Consider the following 26,634-nt stretch of genomic DNA (forward strand, 5'->3'; position numbering starts at 1 on the left):
GCCTCGCCCTCTGAATCAACTGAGCAAACCTCATATGAACTCAGAGACTGAAGCAGCAAACCCAAGGCCTACACAGTCCTGCACCAGGTCCTCTGCATATGTACTATAGCTTTCAGTTTAGTATTTCTGTGAGACTCCTGAGTGTGTGCATGAGCGGGTCTCTGCTTCGTGTGCCTTCTCTGGGGGCTCCTTTCCTTCTGTTGTGTTGCCTTGTCCAAGTTTGATGTAATAGTTTTTGTTTTATCTCATTGTATTTTATTTTGTTGGTATCTCTTAGAAGCCTGTTCTTTTCTAATGAGAGACAGAAGGGGAGAGGATCAGGATGGGGGCGGGGAAGGGGAACTGTAATCAGGATATATTGTATGAAAAATTTCTATTTTTAATAAAGGGAGAATTGAGGGCCTCAACAGCAGAGGACTAGAAGTGGGTTGGTGAGTTTATTGTCATGAAGGCTGGGGTTCTTACTTACCTAGTGGCTCCTGGGAGAGAAGGGTATGAGCAGATCCTCTGAAGGGAAGGAAATTGTCTCTTTTCAGCATTCAACATCATCTCATGCACCCTTCTTCAAATGGATTCCCAAGGTAGCAAACAGATTCAGAAATTTCCAAATATGACTGACAAAGTTACTGAAGAATATTTTCTTTGTGGAATTCCATAGGGAACTATTGCTTGTAAGCCATGTATAGTTAAATATATGATCACCATATGAGCATTCTAGTTATATCTGTCCCTGGGACCACACATGTCATTCTCTGGAAATCCTGCCACTTATACTAAAGGAGTCTGACTCCTAAGCCTCTCAAGAGACCCTTGATTGAGACATGGAACAGTGTGGGATGCTGAGCTACATCCTGATTTATTGTGAGACGCCTTATGGTGTCCTGTCATGTTTCATTGCCATCTCTAAGATCTCCATGAAGTTTCTCTTTCCTTATTTTCTTTGAAGTGCATCACGATAAGAATCAGAGTGATTGCTGAAGAAGTACAGAAGTCTAAAAAGAAATAATAAAGGATGGGCATGACTGCTTCTGGGTATGGTACAGGAGAAGGTTTATTGTAGAGAAAAGAGAGAGCATAGCCAGAGGCAGAGATCTGGGAGAGTCCAAGGTGAACATGGCCATGAGCAGGAAATGTGAGGAGAGGGGAGAGGGGAGGAAAGAGAGGGAGAGAGCAGGAGAATAAAGGGCAAATGAAGAGGGGGCTGGGCAACCAAAATGGCTGGATTATATAGGGAAGGGCAACTGGGAGTAGGGGAGCAGTCCCAGCCTCTTGGCTGGAGAAGTTCAAGGTAGGGGGCATGGTATGCCAGCCATACCCTGTAACAGGTAGGGACTGAGGGATGCAGGGAGAACCTGATGACCAGGTCCACTTTGATACGTTTATAGGCACCTCAGTTACCCATTTGTCCCTGCTTTGAGACCTAACATCCCAGCCTTTTGGTTGATAATAAATGATAAGAGGAGATGCAATCTTTTCTGTGACTACTTCCTACTGACTCTGAGGCATTGTTGTTGAGAACCCCCCAAAAAAAAAACTGGAATGCTGGCCAAGGCCAGTAGAGCAGGCTGTTTCACTAGCTGTCCTGGCTTTATGGGACCATCTGGGGTAGGGAAGTGCAGATCATGTTGGAGCAGTTTGTGAGGCTGGACCACCTCAGGCTAGCTGCTATGGAGCCCTCTGGGATGCAGAAGCTCAGGCTGGTTGGAAATTCCATCCAAGGGATAATATGTAAAGCTGGTGTGTTTGGAGCATTTTGCAATCTTTAGTTGATTAGAAATCTACTAGAACAAATATATATTAGAGATAGAAGACAGAGTTAAGGAGTTTATGGGAAAATTCTTATCTTGGGTATACATTTGAAACTTCCAGGCCCATGGTCTTAGTAGTTTGGGGAGGACAGTCTCAAGACCAGGGAAGAGAGAGGGATCCCACCCTGATGAATAGGCAGGTGGAGACACTTAGGGATATTTATCTGGAATCCATTTGACCTGCAAGGGGTGGATCCAAGTTTACTCCCTGAAGCTTACAATGAATTTTTTATGTTTATAAAAAAAAGTTTTAAATATGTTAGCAGATACCACTATCAACACATACTTAAATTAACTACGCTGAAGGCATCAGACCAAACAGTGCACCAACTGCCCTCCCTTCCTACAGGGAGTCTCTAACATCAACTACTTCTGTAGAGCCCTCATTTGAGGTTTTCTGAGCAGTTCTTCCATTTCCATGAAAAGCTCAGGAAGACTGGTATAATGAGCAGAGAAATCAGAGAAAGACCATAAAAGCCCAGTTCATTTCAAGGAGAAAGCAGTAACCACCCTCCCATCTACATTTTAAATATCACAAGGAATTTAAGTAAGGAAATAAACAATTCACAAGAACACACTTTGAGCACAACTTTAATTTCCTCCTACTGTGTTCATTACCAAGCTGTTTGCTTTCTTTCAGAAGAATACGGGGTGGGGAACTTTTTAAAGATTCATTTAACACAGAAGTCAATTTCCACTAATGTAGTCTTCATGTGGCATGGGTATTCTCCTAAAAGCAGACCTGTGTATATAGATATTCATGTCAGCATCTTCATTTACAAGAATAGTAAGTAGCATCAAACAAGCAATCTATTCACATCTACAGAAAAATATAAATGTGAGAACCATGACTTATAATTGCAAAATGGTTAATAAGTCTAATATGACTGTTTTTCCCTTCTTTTGTAGAAAACAACTAACTGTGAAAAGATCAAGTATTACTCTTGTACAGCCTGGTTTTTTTATTTCTGAAAATTTAGGCAGGGAGTGTTCCTCATGTGTTTCACCCCAAGGAAGCAGAAACAGTGTGCTCTTCATCATCTGTCACCACTCAGTTCTGTAGCACAGGGGAGTTTATAGGCATGGAAGTTTTTATTACTGAATCTGAGAAGGCCCAGGGACCACGAGCTTTTGCAGAATCACAGAGGGCTCCACACACCCTAGACACTCCAAAGTCACTTTGGTGCATATACAATGAAAGGAGAGAAAATAAAAACTTTGCACTCATTTGTAGGGGGACAAAGTAGGCAAGAGAGAGAGAGAAAAGATGAAGCACTTGAGCTGCCTACGAAATATTCATCACAAAGCTTCCACTGGAATTTTTTCTTGAACTCTTCAGATCATACCTATATGTAAGGACAGGAGAGCTTAATTGGTAGGAATACTTGTCTAATTTATGAGAGATGGGAGAATATAATGGTCACTACTTAAACTTCTTCAACATTTCCTCAAATCTTGCTGTGTTCACGACATTTAGTCAGTGGGAGCGGAGTAGAGACCTTTAAACACACTCTCTCTCTCTCTCTCTCTCTCTCTCTCTCTCTCTCTCTCTCTCTCTCACACACACACACACACACACACACACACACACACACACACACACATGTGTGTGCATGCACACTTAATCCAAAGCAAAGTTCTCAACAGAGCCAGAGAAAAATCACTAAGAGTACTAGAAAGAAGTCTTATATGAAGTGCAGATATTAGCCTAAATGCACATGATGTACACACATAAAGCACATTATATGTTGATGAATGCAATCCATAAAAGAACTTTCTCTACTATTACAGAGTTTTCTAGTAACTATACCTTTATTAAATATCTTCGTAAGAAAAAGCCATGAGTGGTTACGATAGAATTGGACTGAGCCAGAATTTTCTATGAAACAGTACTCACCACACATTAGAGATCTGTAGGGTGATCTATGTTACAAGCCCTTGGGGGATTCTGTTCCCAGTTGTACTCATGAAATATGTTTTATGCTTGTCTTCATTATTTTTACACATGATCCAGGAAATTTATGTGATTCAAGAAGTGCCAGTGGTCACTTCTGTCCTTAACCTGAATTATCCCATCATATCCTCAAGAGAGTCCTGCTGAGTAGACAGGAGAATTACTGCATCTGCTTGACAGGTGAAAAGTAGATATGGGAGCCACTTACAGAGTCAATCAGTGAGCTCTAATCATTGTCTTGATAACTTGAGGTGGACAAGTCAGAGGCAAAGAGAGAACCAGAGACTGAACTGTCTGAGATAATCTGTTGCTCTTGGGGAAATCCTAAGTGACCTTGTGTCTAGATAATGCATAGACATGTTTTCTTTACGATTTGCCAAGCATGGTGATCTGGCTACCGGTTTTGTGGGGTGATACCCTATACTTCACCTTATATTTCCCCAAGACAGCATATCTGGGTCTCATCAATCTTTTCCATCAAGTTGCTCCCATATTAAGGGTCCTCCTTCTAAAACACTCCCCTTAAACGGGAACTAGAAAAAGAGAGTATCTGGGTTTCTGTTGCTGAATCCACAGAGAGAAGGAACTGCTACTATCAGGAACTCGCCTTCTACCAGTACCACAAATGAATCAGCCAAATAAGGCGCACATAGCTTGTGTTTTCCTTAAGGCACTGTCTGTCTTTAAAGTCAGAACTCAAAGGAGGCACGGCTACCCTGTTCTGTTACAAAACCAGTTTCCTCAGACTTTTCCTCTTCATCAGCTCTCACTGATGTAACTTCTCACAGGCTGAAATGACACTGTATGAATTATTATAAGATATTTTTAAATCTTTTTGTGCATCTCAGTGGTGAGTATTAGAAAGAATGCTAAGCCCTGTTATGAAGATGACAGGTGGAAGGTGGGACCTGAGTTAGCATCAATGCATTCATTCTAAGTCACTTTCAGAAAAAGGATCACTGTTTAGTTGTTGTACTGATCTGAAACCTTCAGGTGCAAACATTTGTTCTAAGGCACAGCAACGGTTCTTTGAGTTAGCAGTGAAATAGTAAGCCCACAGAAAACACTTCCGTTGCTCTGATGAGCAGCCTGAGTGCAATGCTATCTCATCAAACCCAGTCATGGAAGGGAAGAAAATGTTGATGAGGTCACAGCCCAGGAGTGAGGTCACTGGTTAAATCTGACTCCATAGCCACAGAAGCAGTGTGACTGATGAAAATCTGTTTGCCAGGTAGAAGTTCACATTCCTTTGCCTACATGAATCTTCCGGATCAGGAAAGGAAATCTATTAGATCAACTGTTAGCTTACTCATGGTGGCATATGACTAATAGCACTTTAAAGTCCCCTGTGAAAGATAAAACGATTAACTGGCCATTCACATCCCAGAAAGGTCACACTAGCAGCCCCTATCAGCACTTCACAGCTGAAGCAGTAGAGTGTGAAACTTGATTCTCATGAGTTCAGAGAATGATTAAAGTCAGAAGTGGTCCATGGCTGCTCATAAATGAAGCCCAAGATTCATAGCATAATCAATAACAAGGATAGGTACAAGATAATTGTCAATGGAAAAAGAAGTCTAGTTTTTTCTATTTTTAATAAGCCAAGAAAAGCAGTTGAGCTAATGGAAATATTAGCTGGTAGATGTAAATTTTAGAAGCGAACGCTATTCTGAAGAGTTCAGGAAGTTTTCTGATTATATACATTTTGAAGAACACACAATTTTTCAAGCTAATCAATAACACAGTCTAGCCGTCAAGGTAAGCTACTGTTGAGAAGACGATTTTTTTTTGTGTACTGGTTTTATTGTCTTAGAATCCAGATCCAAATGTTTGGATCCGATTATAGCAAGATACATTGTCTTTTTATAGTCAAAATACTACTTATAAGGAGACATTTCTTAAGGGATAATCAGCTCACTCACTGAGCAGAAAACCAAACATTTGCTGCCACTTCTGGAAAACTTGCAAGCAGCCCCCAGGAAGGAATCCCCTGACAGTGTTTCCCTTAACTTGACAGGACTTGCACTCCAAGCAGATTGACTTGAATGGGGACCTCCTTTGGGAAGCAATGAGTTTCCAACAACCTGTGGTGTGACTTGTGTTATTTGGAAGATACTCAACCCCACTGCTTCCCGCCCTACTTAACTTGTGGAACTCCTGCAAGCCCATGTGGACTACGGGTAGAATGAGCAATGCAAAGAGCCGGCTTGGACTTGGCACGTCCTTGTACTTCTGGGCACTGATGGACCTTACAACGACCGTTCTCTCCAGCACTCCAATGCCAGGAGTTCAACTAGAAACGCTCTTCCCAGACAGGCAACAGTCACATCAGCGAAGCAAGAGGAGCTGGGTTTGGAATCAGTTTTTTGTGCTAGAAGAGTACACTGGGACTGACCCTTTGTATGTTGGCAAGGTAAGATGTGCCTGGTAGAAAGAGAAATCCCCAGGAGATCTGGTGTCAAAATTGAATATTAATGTGAGTTGAATATGAATGATCACTTAGCCTATGTCTGAGGTCCAGAATGCTAATGGGATATTTGTTGGTGTATTTTAAGGTGTATTACTTTTGTTTATGTTGCATTTGTTTAACTCTGTGAAGCTGTGTTACTGTGCCTCTCTAAAACACCTGATGGTATAATAAAGAACTGGCCAATAGCAAGGCAGAAGAAAGGATAGGCAGGGTTGGCAGGCAGAGAGAATATATAGAGGGAGAAATCTGGGAGAAGAGAAAAGAAGTAGCCAGAGAAAGAGGAAAACATCAAGGGCCAGCCACCCAGATACCCAGCCACCCAGCTACCCAGCCAGCCACAGAGTAAGGAAAAAGCCCAGAGGCGAAAGACAGAAGGGATAATTTAGGTAAAGAAAAGCTGGTTAGAAACAAGCCAAGCTAAGGCTGGGCTTTTATAAGTAATAAGACTCTGTGTGTAGTTTATTTGGGAGCTGAGTGGCGTGCCCCCCAAAAGAGCAAAAACAAACAAAAGACATTAGTTGACCACTAGCTAAAATACAGCTTTGCTTTGTGAGACAAAGTCAGAAAGAAGACTCTCTCCTTTTCTATGCCTCTATTCAGTGGGAAGAAACACAACCATGTTTTAGTAGGAAAAGCCTCAGACCTTCAAAAACAATGCAACCCTTAACGGGGGTGGCAGCAACCTTCAGGGAGCAACACAATGGAAAAAGTTAAAAGTTCATGCTGTGTGTGTGTGTGCGCGTGTGCGTGTGCGTGTGCCTGTGCCTGTGCCTGTGCATGTGCATGTGCATGTGTTCCTAAAGCATTTCTATAGGTCTAACTTGAGACCTAAGTTTAATGAAAATCAACAACAAAAGGATAAAACATCTTTCCTTCAAAATTTCCTAATATGACTGCTTTGGGGTTAGTTGGAGACAAACAATTAATATATTTATAAACTATATATTCAAAGCTCCTTAATTTGTCTATCATCATTTCATTTTTTAATCCGGGCTTTCTCTTCTGTTTGCCTTATTTGGATGTTAATCAGAAACCATCTTATGAAATCAACCAAGGGAGAGAGAGTGGGAGACAAGAAATTAATTAGAAAATAAATAATTCATTCAGATGATAACTTAAACACTTGTTTAGCACCAAAGCTATATGCATATGTTTCCAACATATGTCTCATGCCTGTGGTTTTAACCACCATCTCTAGGTCAATAAATATAAAATCTCTCTCTCTAAAACACTAAAAGCCTTGGATTCATGAATCCTAGGGAATGTGTAGTAGCATAAGACACAAACCATGTGGTTCCATACTCAGTCCTGATAAGAACTTCCAAGGAGCCCTGTGAACCAGAGAACTCAACAGTGTCCATAGTTATCTACCAACCGCTCCCTTATTTTTTTAATGTTTAAGATTGTGTGTGTGACAGAGAGAGAGTATGTGTGTGTGCACACACACACATACATGAGCATGTCTGAGTGCAATGACTGCTGAGGCCAGAGAGAACATTGGGCCCCCTGCAGCTGGAGTTAGAGACAGTTGTATGAGAACTAAACCAGGTCCTCTGCAAAACTGGTAAGCACTTTTACCTGCTGAGCCACCTCTCCAGCCCCTGCTGGTCCCTTCTTAATCCAGGTACCGAGCCCTCTCTCCACCACAGCCATGAAGCTGTTTCCGCTAATGCTCAGAACTTCTGCACTGATTGCTCAGTGACATCATTTTACGAAAATTCCCAGTCACAGCCTTGGGCACTGCTGACCGCCTTCTGAACCATCGCAGTGCCAATGTCCATCACAATGCTGGTTTCTTTCTTTAGTTTAGGTTCAGCTGTTGGCCTTGTGCTAGCTGACACCATCACTAGTGAGCTGATCTGCTTCACCCCATCCCCTGTCTGCCCATACATGACTCCTAGCAGACTTGCTGGGCTTGCTTGTGCACTGTTCTTTTCCTCTCTTTAAAAGTTTATTTCAATGCATTCAAACATCTCTTTTCCTTTAATTGCCCCCTTACTCTGGATTGAGACTATGAAATAGTTGCAAGTGCAAAGTTCAATGCCCCTCAAGATTTACTTGTTTTTATTTTGTGCAGATAAGACAACTATGTGCCTGAATGTATTCATGTGCACTGTACATGTGCAGTGCCCACAGAGACCAGAAAAGGCACCAGATACTCTGAAACTGGAGTTACAAGAGGTTGTGAGCTATCTATGGGGTGCTGAAAACTGAACCTGTGTACTCTACAAAACCAACAAGTGCTCTTAACTCCTGGTGCTCTCTCCAGTTTCACGCCTATAGTTTTAACCACCATCTCTAGGTCAATAACTATAAAACCTCCATCTCTTTCTAAAATGCTAAATGCCTTGGATTCATAAATCCTAGGGAATATGTGGTACCTTCATGTCTATGATACATGGGCCCAAATGTGTTATCTCTCATAAGAAACTCTTACTCTTTCAAATCCCCCTTCCCCAGTCTTTCTTGTCTCAGCATTGCCAGCCTCCTGTTCTAGAAAGGAAGACCTAATAGTCTGGCTGGAGACGTGGCTCAGTGGTTGAAGTGTCTGCTATGCAAGTGTGAAGACCTTAGCTCAAATCCCCAGAACCCATGTAAATCCAGTGAAGTACATCTATAATCCTAATGTCTCTACATCCGATGGGAGGTAAAGCAGACTTCCAGACAACGTGTGGGCCAGCTAGCTGTCCTAGCATATATAGTGGCCAACAACATAGAAGAGTCTTTGTCTCAAACACAAAACACAAAAGAGAGGTTTTCCTCTGACCCCACTACATCACACCATGGTATATGCATGCCCACATTCATACACATGTGCATGTGCACACATATACATAAACATTACACATATAAACACATGCACACACAGCAACTATTTAATAGCTTCTTTTTCTTTCTCAACACTTTGCATTCTTTCCACCTAAAATGCTGTTGTTCCCGTGCCAAAATAAATCCCAAACCTTTCATCTCTCCAGTCTGTACTTCCACCAATATCTTTCACCTAAGTGAATTCCTGCCTAGTTTCCCAGACACTCTCCTCATGTCTACCCACATTTCAACATATTCTCCACATGTGACCTTTGTAAAAAGGCAATCAGATTATATCCCCACCACTCAACTTACATCTCTTCCATGTCTTTGCATTGAGGTGGAAAGAGGCCTTCCATGTGTTCCCCTGTAGCTCGCTGACCCACTTGCCTCTGGGGTCCTTCCATGTTCATGCTACTCTCTGTCTGGTTCTTATGTTCCAGAAACATGGCCTTTCACAGTTCCCACAATTTGCAAGGTATTTCTGGATGGTTCCCCTACAGTGAAATGGAATTCCTCTGGTTTCTTCCATAGTGGGTGCCTCTTCCTCTGTCTGCTCATGTTGAACCTAAGCTTTCCTGGGCCCCTCTCTAGGGCAGAACCCTAAGTGAGAGTCTATCACCACCTGTGGCTGGGAGATGGCTCGGTGTTTAAGAGCTCTTGTTGCTCTTCCCAGAGGATCCAAGTTCCATTCCTAGTACCCATAGGAGATGGCTCACAGCCACCAGTAACTCCAGCTCTGGGAGATCGGATACCTATTCAGGCACTGAGACAGGCATATGCACACATAAAATAATAAATGATTTTTAAGTCTCTCACCAATGCTTGTTCCACAGCAATAATCACAGCCTCCAGTATTTTTGAGTTACATGTTTGGTATCTGAAGCCTAGACTAGACTAGAAGCTCCATGAAGGCAAGAACATTGTTCTCCTTTTGTCCTCAGCACTAAAATTGTCACTTGACACAAAAAAGGAAGCCAAAAAGATGGTTAGTGAGTGAGTAAATAAGTGACCACCTCATGGTATGGTAAAGATTGCCAAAACTGATGCACATAAAGTGCTTAGCACAGTACTCTGAGATTTCCTCATTGTGATTTTGGAGTGCTCAATAGTAACAGTAGTGCCACAGAGTTCGTTCTGAGAACGCAGCACCTCCTAAAGCATGCCTAATGCTGCTGCAAACTGCCCAGCTTCCAGGTCCTCCTTTATCTTCTCTATCCTTTCTGCACAGTTAGTCACCACAGATATCCTGTCAGCATCTTTGCCAGTTTCTCTCGGATTCACTTCTTCCTCTCTGTTTCTGCATTACCATGATTCTCTGTTCCTCAAGATCAGATTAACTGCGCAGGTGCCACCTAGTTTCCCTGGGGAATGATTCCTCTGGGGTCATTTTTCTTTTGAAAGCACCTGCTTCAGTATGCCAACCTTCTGAATCAACATATGATTCAGTAACATCCTCTTCATCAGACCCTCTCACACAGGGCCAAGATGTGTTTTCTTCGGGCCTCCACCCATCACTTAACACTCAGGCCAGGTGTGTGTTCACACTACTGTCCTGACAAGTATATATATCCTATGGCTACCTCTCTTAAGTGGCATTCAAATTGCACAGGGTCCACCCTAAAAACTGTTTACATCATGAACATTTCTTCAGTCTATTCAGAGTGCTGAAGACATCCAGCTCCTTGGTAGTTGCAAAACAGTAAGTAACTGTGGTTATTACTAAAATACATTTCAGAAAATAGCATACTAATATCCGGTAATTATGTTATACTCTCATATAATTTAGGGTTGTCTTGTCTCTTTTAAAAGACAGAAATAGTGGTGTTACTTTCCAGTATTGTCTATATCACCTCCCAGACCCAGAACAAAAGCAGCCAAAATGATAGTGCAGAAGGAACATGTCAATTACTATTGTAGTGGACCACCCTAGTGCTTTCAGCCACATTCACATGAAGCAGACAGACCATTATAACAAGGCTGTGGGGTAAATACAACCTAAGGAACTAGGCATGGGGGACTAGGTTCTCTTAACCAGCCAGGTTACACTAGGGGAAGGAAAGCACAGCTCTCCATAGCCCTCAGTCTTGCCCCACAGTCATAGGTTTTCTTTCCCAATGCTCTGAAAATAGCTGGCCAGTGACTTGAAATTTATCCATGGCAACACCCAGACAAGTGCAGTAGTATTAGGAACCTAAAGATTTGCTTACTCAATGCTCACTGATGCTGGGAAGATGTAAACGTGCAACAACCTCTAAGAGTAAGCACGCTCAACCCAGGACACATTCACATGCCTCCTCAGTCACCGGTCCCAGTCAGCACACTGGGGTTTACCCCGTACCAGAACATCACTCTCCACACAGATACTTATTCACTCATCCATGTACTTTCCCCCTCTACTTTCTTTTGAAAGAGAATCCATCCATCTTTCATTCTCTTTACACAGAGACAGTCAGCTTGTCACCTAAAGCCCTGGAAAATGTGTTTAGAGAGCATACCAGAGTATTTGCTTATTTCAGGAAGGAATATGGCAACAATGATCAGCTTTAATTGGTATGACCTTGTAAAACCCACACCAGGGTTCTCAGGAACATAGCATTGTGGAGTTAAAGCTAGATTCTATTGACACACGTGAGGAGCGGGTATGGAGAGATCTGCTTGGGCACAGGCCTGTAGTCAGCCATGCAGAGACTAAGGATTGCAAGGCCACGGTGTAACCACAATTAGAAGTCTCACTCAGTGCCTTTCCAGAACATCACTGAGCACTCAAAGAAACTTCACTGGCAAAGGGTGTGAAAACCACCTGTTCCCCAAATCCTAAATCAACTGAGATTTTTTTCCATGTACACATACTTCCCAGCATTCACTTTTATTTTGGCTAAGATCTTAAAGACTAGATTTGTGAGTATAAGAGATATCCATTTATCTGTCTAGAAGATTTCTAAGGGAAAGATGTCTTCCCAGAATGTATTTAAGTGCTGTAGCTGGAGTTCACTTAGCATTAGCTGGAATAAATATGTATAAAGGTAAAACATTTTAATACCAATTTTCTAAGTGCTTTAGAAAAGAACTTTTCCTGTCCTCTTTTGCAGTTTTACAACCAAATGGGTATTCTGTGGCTCAAAAACCAAATGTTCCATGTACATTTCTTTATTGACTTCAAGCTCCTTAAAGTTTCCCTCACCTCAATAGTCACCTGTCCAAGCTCCACTCTGTGACAGAGCTGGATTGTACCAAAGGGAAGGCAGGAGGCTAGAGGAGACGAGACTTGTTCCCTTATTTCACCATCAGTTGATCTAGCTTGGAGGTTTTTTCAAACTCTCATCCTTATCTGGCCCCCTCAGGAATACTAACACTCCCTACGACTCTCTGTGTCAGAGGAGATAGCTCCTGGGAGGACTCATCCAAACTCCTGAAACCATATTTAAGCAGTAATGTTTCTCAGAGACTTTCAGGCCCAGTCTGAAAAGGGGCCTCCCACATTTAGAGGCCAAAATTTCCTAACTTCTTCCCCTAACCTATTGTCCCTGCCAGAAGGTTCCCTGGGTATTTCCCAGAGTCTGTAAATCTGGTATCCCAATGTTCCCTCTACCTTCATTGCTATTAAAACAACTAACTGGTAGAGGACTTGTTTCCTGAGAGGATCCTGGAGACATACAATTATATTCCTCAGAAATCAGATCTGTGTAATCCACTTTCATAGCTAATATGCTTTCTGTGCATGAAAGGCCCTTCCTACTTTACTATAGGAGCCCTACTCCCCTCCCCCTTAGGTTCTAGTCTGCTTTCTGTTGCTATGATAAACCACTCTGACCAAAAGAATCAGAGGAGGAAAATGTATTCCATAACATCCTTCACTGTGGGAAGTCAAGGCAGAAACTCAAGAAGGAGCAAAGGCATTAACCATGGAGGAATGCTGCTTACAAGCTTCTTCTCCAGTTTAAGTTCCACTACTTTTCTTATATAGCCCAGGTCCACCACCACCAAGGGATGGGACTGCAAGTGGTTGGCTGGGCCGTTCTTCAAGAATCAGCAATCAAGAAAATGCTCCCCCTCCCGTCCCCGAGATATGTCCACAGGCCATCTGATGGGGGCAATTCTTCAACTGAAGTTCACTCTTCTCAGAGTGTCAAGTTGACAACAAAACCAACCAGGACACCTTAAAATCCTGTAGACACACTCAGAAGCACCTGAAAGATGCTACCCCTTAAAAAGAAGGTAACATTAGGTTCCTGCAAAAGCTGGAGCCTGAGCCTGTACACCACAACAGACACCACAGTGATTACATAGCCTTCACCTCCAGAGAACTGTCTCCAAAGGCTCCTCAGTGTCTTCTCATGTAGAGGGAAGCAAGGGAAGGGATGTGAGCTTCAGCACTGATCCCATTTCACCCTAACCAGCCTCATCAGCCTTAGGAAGCATGGCTGCCTCTCAGCAGTGCTAGCTTTGGTTGTTTATTAAGCCTACTCTCAAGCGGGCTACTTACACTTGGCCTGTCATGGCATCAACTGTGCTTAATGTGTCAAGCTCTGTGTCCATTATAACTTGTCATTCCTTAACCTGTTTTATTGCAGGTCAAATGCCACGTGTCTTACAGTTATACATGGAAATACACATATGTAGTGTTTTTAATCTCATGATTTAAGAAGCCCCTGAACTTTTTGTCTTTCTCCACCCAGTTCCGTGGTGCTGGGGAGCACAGCTCCAAAGGGAGTGATCTTCATTTCTTTGTGCCCAGTTCCAAACTAAACGTCTTTTACTTCTACACAATAAGTGCTGGGCTTTTTCCCCTTGCTCTTTAAACTGCATAAATAGAATATTTTCATGATAATAGTGTATATAGAATAAAGAAATGTGAGACTGTCATATCCTATATAGAATACTTTTAAGCAGAAAGCAATCTAAAGCTATTTTTTGGGTGATTTTATTCTCCTATTTTCCTTCTGTAGATAAGGCACAGCTTCATTCCCTAGGCAGTATGACTTGGCCAGAAATAAGTTTGAGATTAGTTCAAAACAGTCCCAACCTCTAAAGCCATCCCTGTCTGAGGAGGCTGTGACTACACTTTCAGGTGTTCCCTGAGTGTCCCTATACATTAATCTTCAGAGGGGTGGGGGCCAGGGCCCCTCCAAAGCTTCAGGGGCCCTGGCCAATGGGATCTGCATAACAACAAGTTCTCTAGCTCTAGCTAGGTTTTCTCCTGGAGGCTTGAAGGTCGCAGAAGAGAACTGGGTATGTTAATGTCCTTCTAATATCCCTTTCTTTCAGCAGGTATGTCATCACCATAACTGGCCCCATTTATAGCTTTCCTACTATGGGAAAGGGGAAAGGACCAGTGCTCGTATTTTACATACATTAATTTCTAATGATCCCAGGAACCCTTAGAATTAATGCTATTCTCCGTTTATAATATGAGAAAATTAAGGGTTAGAGACAGTGTATTTACTCATGACAAGGACACTTATCATGATAACTGACATAGACCATATTCAGATCAGATACATTGGGCTTGCAGCATTAAGCCTAACACTTGTCTGCTTTATGATTTAATCTTTGGTGCTGAAAACATAGACAGCAGCAGAGTCAGTGGTGCTTACTAAACTTAATGATTTTGCTGATTTTTTTGAGAGAGGCCAACAGTTAACACAAAATCTAAGCATGTTTGCTGTCCATACACATTATGTGCAGTTATCAAGACAGATGTGTTTCTAAGGCAGAGGTAAAATGGTGCTCCCAGATTTCTTTGGAGAAATGTGAGAAGATGGGGCCGGAAAGATGGCTCAGTGGTTAAGAAGAGCAGCTGCTCTTCCAGCAGCCCCTGGTTGGATTCTTAGCACACACAGTGGCTCACAGTTCTCTGCAACTCCAGGTCTAGCAGGTCTGATACGCTTCTGGCCTTTACAGGCACCAGGCACGTAAGTAGTGCAGAGACATACACATAGGCGAAACACTCATGCACATAAAAATAAAATAATTTTTAAAAAACAATCTGAGAAAAATACAATCAGGTGAGCAGAGAAACAAGTCTCTAACTCAGCCATCCACACATAGATCTTAGTGAATCAATTGAATCCAAGAATGAGTCCTACCAAAAAAGAGAGACAGTGTTGTAAAACACACACACACACACACACACACACACACACACACACACACACAATCAGCATTTAAGCTCACTTGACACCTGAATCATAAGCAAACATAGTCTTAAATAGGAAACTAGGAAGTTGGGAGTCTCAGAATTTGAAGCTTCACAGGAGTCTGTGAAAGTCACATTCTACTTCCTATATATAATGGCCTTTATCTTTCAATTTTTATTGTATTTATTTAGTTTGTGTGTGTGTGTGTGTGTGTGTGTGTGTGTGTGTGTGTGTGTGTGTGTGTTTACATGCATGGGCACATGTACAGAAGTCAAAGGATGATTTTTGGAGTCAGTTCTCTCCTTCCATCATGGAGTCCTAGGAATCAAATGTAAATCATCAGGCATCTTGTGGTCCCTGGTGTCAGCCCTACAATGAGTCATTTCAACATCTTTTAAGCCAATTTGAACTGTCATAAAATTTATGACATTCCAGAAATCAACCTAACCTATTAGTTAGTTATTTAGTTTTTTTTGAGACAGGGTTTCTCTGTGTAGCCCTGGCTGCCTTACAACTCACTCTGTAGACCAGACTGGCCTTGAACTCAAGAGATCTGTCTGCCTCTAGGCTTGTGCCACCACTTATTTTTAACTATAAGATATTTAGACTTGTCCTTTGTCTTTTCTTTTCCTTGAATGAAGGGACAAGCTTTCTCCTTAAACTTGCTCCTATTTCTATGGGTGTCTTCTATGTTTCTCAAGGATTTTAAAAAATTAAGATCAAAATACTGAATATGACATAGAAAACTTTCTGTATTTCTCTTTACTCATCATTTTAAAGCATGACAGTTGTTTACAGAAAGATTTTCTAAACACTGAAGTGGAAAGAACATTCCTATGTAAAGGGAGTCTTAAGTCTGTACAAAAGTGGAAATCAATTTATTCCCAACACCTATGCATATCCATAATGATATTTCAATGCTTTTGTCCCCAGCTTCATTCAGATATGGACAGAGGAGATGGATCCATCAAATACATCCTTTCAGGAGAAGGAGCAGGCATTGTGTTTACTATTGACGACACCACTGGGGACATCCATGCCATTCAGAGGCTGGACCGAGAGGAAAGAGCCCAATACACTTTAAGGGCTCAAGCCCTAGATAGGCGGACAGGTCGGCCAATGGAGCCAGAATCAGAGTTCATCATCAAAATCCAAGATATCAATGACAATGAGCCCAAGTTCCTGGACGGACCTTACATTGCCACTGTGCCAGAAATGTCACCAGTAGGTAAGCTGGGGATGTGCTGATTTTTCACAAACAGTAGATAACACTGTAGGAGATCCTACTATGTACATAGAGGAGAAAATCTGCACAAGTCATAAAAGTGAAGCCAAAGTGACCACCAACTCCTTCAGCAGGTAGAAAGCTATGTAGATACTGGAAGCAGGCACATTAAGCAATAATAAATCTTCCAGTGTCTTCCAGTTCTGATTCCTTAAGAATAAACTATGAATTAGATGGCTGATGGAATATATTTGATTGTTAAGGGTAAATACTGGCTGTTACCAATAAACAAATAGGACCACATAGGCAATGTTGCTTTTACTGGTTACTAAGAATTCAAGCACAAATAACTACCATCCCCATTAAGTAACAAGATAGGGGTTAACAAAGCTTGATTTAGAAAGGGAACTCGGCAAAATGTTTTAAGTTTGATGGTTCAGGATTATAAACCAGCTCTTTATAACTACACTTGAACAGGTTTCTCCCACTTCTCTCCCTTAGGTACCTCTGTTATCCAAGTGACAGCCACAGATGCTGATGATCCAACCTATGGGAACAGTGCCCGGGTAGTGTACAGCATTCTCCAGGGCCAGCCATATTTTTCTGTGGACTCCAAAACAGGTATATAGTACAAGTGTCAAGTCAGAGGTGATTGCTTATTCATTAATCTTTGTGTTTCCTATTTAGGACAGACTCAACTCTTCTGACCAAGGACTCTCCAGGGAGTATATTACACAGAAAAGACTGACATAATCTTTAGGATTAGGAGAGCACATTATAACTACCAGCAGGGTGAGACAGTGTGCATGTGTTGCTGATTAACACCAAAGCCCTGCCTACAGAGACAGTCTCCTCACCTCCTCCCCAAAACTCCCTTGTCTATATTTATTTACCAAGGTTTAAGGTCTTCTATAACTCCAACAAGATCAAAGAAGATTGCCACATTCACCTGGGCTTGCTCCACAGCTAGAATCACAGAGCCTTCTGGGCAATCATTCAGCTGACCATCAGGATTCATTCAGATAAGGAAATTGGAAAGTTAAGTGCTAATCATCACCCCTGATGTTATCTCTGCTGAGCCAACCCTTGCTAAGCAAAATGCAAGGCCAGAGTGAATGGCTGCTGAGCAGGTGTGTTTTGATGAAGCAGGCAACAGCACATGGATATGGCCCTAGAAAGGAAGAGCCTCATGGTGGTTGCTCTAACAAGGGGGGATGGCAAAGAGAACAGAACTGAGAAGCAGCAGCATGGCAGAGAAGGAGAGACTGAAGCCTGGGGGCTTGGCTTGTTTCAAGGAATGTTGACCACAGGGCTCATCTGTTTTCTCCCACCGAGGGAAATCACTTTAGTGTCTGTATTGGGCAGAATAACTACTGCATCATTGTTGTCTTACATTTGTGCCAGGATTCTCCTTCTCCAAGCACTTTCATAAACACAACCATTTTTAACCTCCCAAGTAAAAAGATAGGAAGTATTATTGCTCCCACTTTACAGAGGGAAAACAGACCTAAGGGAAGGAACCTGAGCAAAGAAACAACCACAGAGGTAAACTCACTGGTGAACAGCCAAGGTCATCTCTTTATTTGAAAGAAGAGAAATACATCTCTATTATTACTAACCTGATAGAATTTTTTTTTCTATACAACCTCAAGTTAGCCAGACATTCAGAAAATGGTATCATAAAGGTAAAACATGAGAAACTGTAAATTAGTGGGGAGGGAAAAGAAAAGATCAAGTTAGAGATGTCTATAAAACAGAAACTTCAATGACTCTACCAATGGAGAAGGGGAGGAAGAATGAAGGGATGCCCGCAGGGAAGAAAACCACAGGCAGGAACAGGGTCGCATGTCCTCTATATCCTCAGAAGTATTTTACATTATTCTGACAATGCCCGTGAGGGGCATCTGTACTGGTAAGGTCAAAAATACATGAAAAGATTGTCATTGCTTTGGCCAAGAGGCATGTACAAGAAAAAATGCAGCACATTTCATTTCAGAATAGTATCAGTGATTGCCCCTCATATATCATAGGAGGGAACTCAGGCAGGCTCTGTCCCTACACGCTTGCCTTTCCATGCAGAATGCCCTTTAACCACAGGCCATATCCTAAACCTTCCCCTCACGTGTATGAAAGCCAGAGTTTCTAAGCTGAAGGTTTAAACAGGAGATAAAACTCTGCACATCCCTGGCAGGATCAGAATCCTATATTTCTATGCATCTGGTTTAGACCCCTCTTCTTAAATGAAATCCGGTCCCCACCCCTCCATGCTGCTTCTGCTCTGAACTGTATGGGAAAGTTAATCTTTCATGCATGGTAAAAATAAACAGCACGCATTGAGTCTTTCTGGCCCTCCGTGCTTAAGGAACTCAGTAAGGCACAGAAGTAAGCAGAAGAAAACAATACAGGGAACGTAAACAAAAGGGAAGTCTAATCAAGTTTCATCCCTACTCCAGGCAGAGGGGAAGCAGGGAAATCATACTAGGAGCCAGTATCTAAGAGTCATTCACACTACAAGGGCTCTAGGGCTAAAGGCAGAAGGAGCCAGGGGATTATCTAAAACCACAGATTTGTAGACACATGTAGCTTTGTTTTCTGTACTCAAAGCCCAGGTAAAGACTACAGTCCAGTTGCCATAGACTGCAAGTTATCTGTAAAAAAAACCATTGCTGCCACCTCCTGTTCTGCCTCAGTAATGTTGCCAAGGACGAAGCCTCTGGGCCCTTCCTGATGGGTGTCTCTGTCGTGGTCCTTTGTTTCACACGGTGCCTTTCTGAAGCTGGGATTAAAATCATAAGTTTCATAAAAACAGGCGGTGTGCTTCTCGGTGTTAGGTATTTATAGTACACAAGGGAGACAACTACGGATGAATCCTCAGAAAGCTAGCTGTGTGGTTTTGCTTTTTAAAACAATTCCTGTTCTGCAGGTGTAATCAGAACAGCACTCATGAACATGGACAGAGAAGCCAAAGAATACTATGAAGTGATTATCCAAGCCAAGGATATGGGAGGGCAGCTTGGAGGATTAGCTGGGACCACAACGGTCAACATCACCCTCTCAGATGTCAATGATAACCCACCCCGATTTCCCCAGAGTAAGTACCAACCACAGCATGGCTCTCAGACCAGAGGGACCCACCTTTTCCAGAGGTTCAGGTTTAAGGTCAGTTTGTATTAAAAGTCATTTGTTTATACCTTCCTGCACCACAACCATCTTCCTAGCACTGAATCAATGTTTTTCAACCCCTTTTCACTATTTCATCGCTGTTGAATCTTTTTTGACTTTCCCCCCCTATTTTTTAACCTGATAGCCACATTGCCCACCTGCACAAAATTGAATACTAAGACTAAGATTTTTCAAATAGGGTTAAACTTTCGTGGGCCACAAATCATCATCATGTGTAGTATTTGTTTTTAACCACTAAAGCTCCATCAAGAGCTCAATTTCAAGAAGATAGTTGTCTGAATGGCAATGAGTTCAGAACACATTTCCTGAAAGAGCCAGAGCTGTAGCTGACTAGGCCACCATCTGACCACATTAACCAAGCAATACACAAGTAGGTGCCAAGTAACACATGATCTGTGAGGACACGAGGCATGGGGACACAAGGTACTAAGCCCTGCCTCTCAAGTTTAAAACCCACCCAAGGAGCCCATGTCCTGTTCATAGAGGAAAAGCCAATGAGGAGGAGTGTTTGGTGTGGCACTTGGGGGTTCATAAATGTGCAAGTTAAGTAGATCCCTATGTTGACTCATCCTACAACCTGGAAAGACTGAGGTATCAGGGAACAGTTTGTGAAATGCACATGAGTTGGCTTCTTGTTCTCAACAAGTGAAAATGAAGGTTTCACAGGATAAAGAGACTTAAACAGAAGACTAAGAAGAGACAGGATTTACACCGGCAGTGAAGGAAACACACCAAGATGAAGAAGCCACATTCATTCAAGCACTGTCAATTTGACACACCATGTAGGGATACAAAGCCAGCAAAATCATTACTGTATCAGAGGTCATATCGGTGGAAAGTTGAATAAATGCAAGAAGAATGTGTGTGTGTGTGTGTGTGTGTGTGTGTGTGTGTGTGTGTGTGTGTAGCAGGAAAAAATAAGAAACATGGACTCTGACTCTCAGTCTCCTGGCTGGAGGAACCACAGCTGAGGGTTGAGTCAGAGACGACAACCTTCTTCCTCTGGGTGGCGGGGACAGGACTGTACTGCTGACAGAAGAGAGGGTGCACAATGGAACTAGTGGCAGGCAGGGAGAAAAACTCAGATTTGAATATGAAGTGACAACAAAACACTCAGGGGAATGTCCTTAAGGAATGGAAATGTCACTTTGAAAAGTGAGTGCCTGGAGGGAGGAAACTGGAGAAGCCAAAACAGCAGACACAATTCCAGGTTGAACACTTACCCAGGAAAAGGGGAAACAAGCAAAAATGGAGCTAAGGAAATAGCTCAACCATTCAAGAGCTTGTTCTGCAAGCATGAGGACCCAAGTTCAATCCCCAGAATCACACGCCAGGAATGCTGGTGCCCTTTTGTAACCCCCGAGCTAGGATGTCAAGAAAGAGTAGATCCTTGAGATTTCCCGGTCAACCCTAACAGACTTGGCAAATTGAAGGCCAGTGAGGAGCCCTCTCTCAAAATAAGATGGAAGACACCCAAGGAACAACACATAAGGTTTACTTCTGGTGTCCACATGCAAGTATACACACATGCACACAAGAACATACACACACACACACACACACACACACACACACACACACACACACACACCCCTAAACTACAAACAGAATGAAGCCAGACTATTAGCTGAATAGCTTACATTTTGAACCAGCCAGATCAAAATGACTCTTTTATTTCATTTATGTAAATAGAGCCCAAGTAGTCATGCACAACTGGTATGCACAAAGTCCCCATGGCCATTCATGAAAGAAAAAAGAGTATCAGGCAAGTATTTTACAAATGATACAAATGAATAAGTTACTAAGATGACGGGTCCACCAAACAGTTTGCAGTACATCAAGGAACAGTTGTGGACTTCCATACGGAGTGATTAGTGCAGCTTTACTGAGTTCCATTTTAGTTCACAAATGACTCATGTTGTGCACACCATATGAACACAGTGGGTTCTTAAATATTTTGAATTATTGAATTTTTCAAATTTGACACTAAATGGATATCCCTGAAGGAGGTGGATGGGGGAGCAGAAGGCCAAGGTATTACAAAGCTCAAAAGTTTAGAGATCTGGACACTTGTGGTAAGTCACACATCCCTCCAAACATGGCAGCTTCTCTAGAACATTACACAATACAGTAAGGACTGGGGCTTTAGTCTTACCCCCAAATCAAAATGCTAACACCCTTCTAACACATCTACCTTGAGTAGTCTCTGTTTCAAATTTCATGATAATCAAGAACTTAGGATAGAATAGAATATGGAATGTGTTTCACAGAAGACAAAGTGGAACCATATGAACTAGTTTAAATTTATGTTTCTAAACATTCACCCATTAACCCTGTTTCCACTAAAATATAGTACTTTAGTACTTTTCAAAAGAAATTAACTCATCATTAAGTACTTCTCCATTTATTTGTGAAAGCTAAATTTAAATAATTCCATTATTCCTTAACCCCACCTTGGGTTAAATGCTTCTGCTCTACTATTCTTCTGACTCCCTATTGTAGGAATTCCATTTAGCTTCTTTCTCACAAATATTACCATAACTAGCTGTGGGATGTTGACAAAATGGCATGCCTACTCTTTTATATTGAACAAGCTTAATCACCTTTAACTGAACTACATGTAAAATAATAATATGATCTCAAGATATAAATTTCTAATACAAAGTAGAAATTATAACACATGCTGACATTATAACTGTGTTTAAAGACATAGCATAGCTTTCCTTCTTGGAAAAGATTATAGGCAGATGCATGTTTTTCCTAAAAGTTTCTAGGGAAAAAGTGTAATCCATTGATAACTTAGCATGGCACAGTAGAGAATCCCTGGCTCATACTTGCAAGGAATAAACATCAATTCTTCTCCTGTAGGAGATGGAGTACAGTAAGCTGTCAGTCTCCCACAATCCTTGTGAGACATCAGCTCCTGTGCTTCAGGCTTCCTTATAGTTTACAATGTATAATAAAAAAAAAGAGGGGCTATAGAGATGGTTCAAGAGTTAAGAGTGCTTACTGCTCTCATAGAAGACCCAGGTTCAGTTCCCAACACCCACATCAAGCAGTTCACAACCCACAACCACTGTAACTCCAGTTTGTTGTATGATATTTTGTTTGTGTTCTGACAAAGTTTACCTGGAGATCAGAGGGCAGAGCTAGCCACTAGTTATCCATAGAGGCCAGGTGGTGGTGGCACATACCTTTAATCCCAGCACTTGGGAGGAGGAAGCAGGATGATCAGGAGTTCAAGGCCACCCTGGGCTACACGAGATTGACTCAGTCTAGGAGAGAAACAGAGCCAGGCAGTGGTGGCACACACCTTTGATCCCAGCACTTGGGATCTCATGCCTTTAATCCCAGCACTAGGGAGGTGCAGACAGGAATATAAGGGGGTAGAGACAGTATCCTCACCTCCCATTCAGTCTGAGGATTCAAAGAGACAGGATGCCCTATTTGGTCTGAGATTTCATAGAGGTAAGAACTCAGTAGTGGCTGGCTGCTCTGCTTCTCTGATCTTTCAGCTCTCACCCTCTATATCTGACTCCAGGTGTTTATTATTAAGACTAATTAGAATCTCAATTCACCAGTTCCAGGGAGTCCGATGTCTTCTGTACCCTGCAAGAACCTGAATGCACATGATGCACATAAACTAATGCAGTCACACATATAGATAGACAAAAACTAATTAATTTAAAATAAGAGACCACAATCGTATTGAAAATGTGTATGGTTTTTGTTATTTAGCTAGCCAGCCTGTGATTGATAAAATAAGGATGTCAAAAAGATAAGCCCTAAAAAAAAGGTAAGGTCTCAAGTATATGACTTTAGAGGTGAAAATAAACTAAAAATTATGAATCAGAGCATCAACTTAAAAAGGAAGATGTTACCAATGCTGAGCTTCTGTGTGTGGGATCTGGTTTGGGTATTTGGTTTTAAACTAGAACAAATAGCCCATGCAGAGGCATCCAGATAGTCTCAGCTATGAAAAACATGTTGATGGTCCACATGTGGAGCTCAAAGGGCTTTCTCTCTGTTTTTCCTATATGCTTACAGGTCTCCATCCACCCTGGGCCACTGGCCACAGAGATGGGACCTTAGCACACAAGCCAGGACATAAATGGAAATTAGGACATTTGAAATTTGATAGAACAAATGTGCTTTGTGATCCTATGCTTCCCAGGAAAAACATGACATCTGGAAAAATATCCCCATTCGTGTGGCATACTAAAGCTGAGGTGCTTCCTACTACGCTGAAGGAAGGATGACACAGTGAGAGTTCCACTGTTACCCTGTCTTACTCTTGGGCTCCGTAAAGCTATTTCAACTCCTCCTTATGAGCATTCAGCACATCCCATAGGCTATAGGGCTGCTTGGACTCTGGACTGAAATTTTAAACTATAAAACTTAAGCTTTAACTTATGATTCATGAAAAATGTTTTACATTGCATGCTTGATATCATGTTTTTAGTAGCAGATTATCAAGAATGTATGTTCTTGCTTTTCTTCACAGAACATTATCAGATGAGTGTGCTGGAATCAGCTCCAATTAGCTCCACTGTAGGGAGAGTGTTTGCCAAGGACCTGGATGAAGGAATCAATGCAGAGATGAAGTATACTATTGTGGATGGAGATGGTGTAGATACTTTTGATATTAATACAGACCCAAATTTCCAAGTTGGCATCATAACTGTGAAGAAGGTAATTCCATTTCCTTTTCCAAATCATTTTCCAGGGCACTTTGCATGTTAAACGCTAGTGGAGGTGGTTGCATATTAAGATGTGTTTTAAGTCCTCCAATAAAAAATCTCTTTCCTGGACCAATGAGATGGCTCAGCAGGTATAAGTACTTTCCACAGAAGCCTGACAACCTAGAACCTACATTGCTAGAAGAGATTCAGCTCCCACAAGCTTTCCTCTTGACCTCCACATTGCAACACAGCATGGGTACACCCACACTCAGACACATCGTATCACACACACACACACACACACACACACACACACACACACATACATACACACACACACACACACACACACACACACACACACACACACACACACTAGCTTAATAAGCAACTCTTATTGCTTGGACTTACATGCAGAAACCCTGGCTGTGGCATTATTTTATAGAAAGGGTTATTAAAGATATATTACAAATAAGCCACTTCTCCTTAGCCCCTCAGAATGCTATAGCTTGATGCTCTAATGTTGTTAATGACTTAATCAATATTTGAATTCCACATCTTTACATCAGTTTACCATAAATAGCAAAGCAAGCTATATTATTATGAATCAATAAATAATACATAGCACTTTTTAATTGCTTCTTGAAGACCCATAAATGCTAATGAAACTTGAAAAGTTTTATCAAACATAAAACTTCTTTGTTCCATCTCAAGGTGCCAAGTTCCCTAAAGGGAAATGTTCATTTTTTTATGTGCCACAAAGCACATATGGATAAATTCAATAAATGGAAGGTAAATTTTTTCTATTTTAAACTTCTTTTATTTTATTTTTGTGTGTGCAACATATGTATGTACATGGGTATGTGTGTTTATGCGTATTTGTGCAGATGCATGTACAGGAAAGTGATTGACTATCAAGCCCTGGAAATCCTCCTGCCTTTGCCTCCTTAGGGTGGGGTTAGAGGCATGCACTTGGCCTGGCTTTTACATGAGTGCTGGGGATCCAGCTCAGGTCTCCATGCTTGTGTGGCAAGTACTTTACCGGCCAAGCCATCTACTAACCCACATTAAACTTTTTTAAAAAACTGAATTTGTGGCCTAAGGAGATGGATCAGTGGATAAAGCATGAACATGAATACCAGAGTTCCCCAAGACCCACATAAAAAGTGGGCAGTTGTGGCAGCCTATGTTTAACCCCAGTACAGGATTTTAAAAAGATCCAGGATCCTGGGGATCCAGGTTCAGTAAAAGACCCTGCCTCACTAAATATAGAATAATCAAACAAGATAGATGTTGTCAACTTTAGGCCTACACACACATAAACATGTCTACATATATGCATGCATACCACACATACCAATAAGTTGAATCTAATACCTTACAAATGAATATTTAATTTATAAAACACTGATTTGTTTATAAACTACCTCAACCTGCCGCCTTCCTGGTGATCTTGTCCAAGCAGCTGCTCACACCAGATGCACATGGTAAGACTCCTCGATCCACCCACCATCTGCTGCCTGGGATCCTTCCCAAGCAGCCATGCATATAGCCATTGGTAACTCTGACCTGCCACCTGCCCAGAGACTTTTCCCAAGCAGTCACAACTTATATCATCTGTGATAAGATCTCCTTAGCCCTACCCTGCTGCCGTCTACTCAGAGACCTTATCCAAGCTGCCACATAGGTGGCCTCTGATAGTAAGCTCCCTCGCCCTCAACACTGCCATCCATCTGCCTGGGACATCACCCAAACAGCGGCATATGTGGCTGGTAGAACCACAGCAACCCTAGGGAGTCACGAAACTGCAATCACTTTCTACCACTTCATTCACAAATCAACATGAAGTGTCCAAAGGACTGAACTTCAGAAACCTCCTACCTGATCCAAAGCCAACCAAGTTAGGGTAATAGCAAAACTACAGCACAGCAAAGGAACAGACATATGCTGAATTCCTCCAACCAGAAATCTTCATGGCCAGCACATAATGACCTTGAAACAGTATAAAATACTAAGACTGACTTATGAATCCTCAAACATATTTATATAATTAAACAGAATAATTTATTATTTTTGAAAATTAATAATATATGCTAGCCTTATAAGGTGACTAAAAATAATACCAATATGTTGCATGGGAAGGAATTAAAAATATTTTCCTACTATATATATTGTTTCAACTATTGACACACCACTAACCACTAGAAAATGCCCAAAGCTTTAAATAATTATTTTTTTCTTGAATGCAAAAGTCACTAATTCAAAAATTAATTAATCATAAAATGGAGTCTTCAGGATACTTCATAATTAAACTTTATTTGAAAAAAAATTCTAAATGATACAATAGTGACATATTAAATTATT

General features: G+C 41.7%; 1 protein-coding gene across 2 annotated transcripts in view; it reads left to right on the forward strand.

The window, feature by feature from the left end:
• The first annotated feature begins 5,929 nt into the window (after nt 1–5,929).
• Nucleotides 5,930–26,634, forward strand: part of Cdh20 (cadherin 20) — a 64,941-nt gene continuing 44,236 nt past the window's right edge. The window contains exons 1-5 of one of the 2 annotated variants that reach the window (XM_059280404.1): nt 5,930–6,175; nt 16,114–16,408; nt 16,907–17,026; nt 19,329–19,496; nt 24,093–24,280. In XM_059280404.1, coding sequence (XP_059136387.1) covers nt 5,930–6,175; nt 16,114–16,408; nt 16,907–17,026; nt 19,329–19,496; nt 24,093–24,280 — 1,017 coding nt within the window. Of the gene's footprint in view, nt 6,176–16,113; nt 16,409–16,906; nt 17,027–19,328; nt 19,497–24,092; nt 24,281–26,634 lie in introns of those variants that run through there. The other variant, XM_059280405.1, reaches the window with a different exon arrangement.

This window comes from Peromyscus eremicus, chromosome 15, assembly GCF_949786415.1.
Source record: "Peromyscus eremicus chromosome 15, PerEre_H2_v1, whole genome shotgun sequence".
Lineage (NCBI taxonomy): Eukaryota > Metazoa > Chordata > Mammalia > Rodentia > Cricetidae > Peromyscus > Peromyscus eremicus.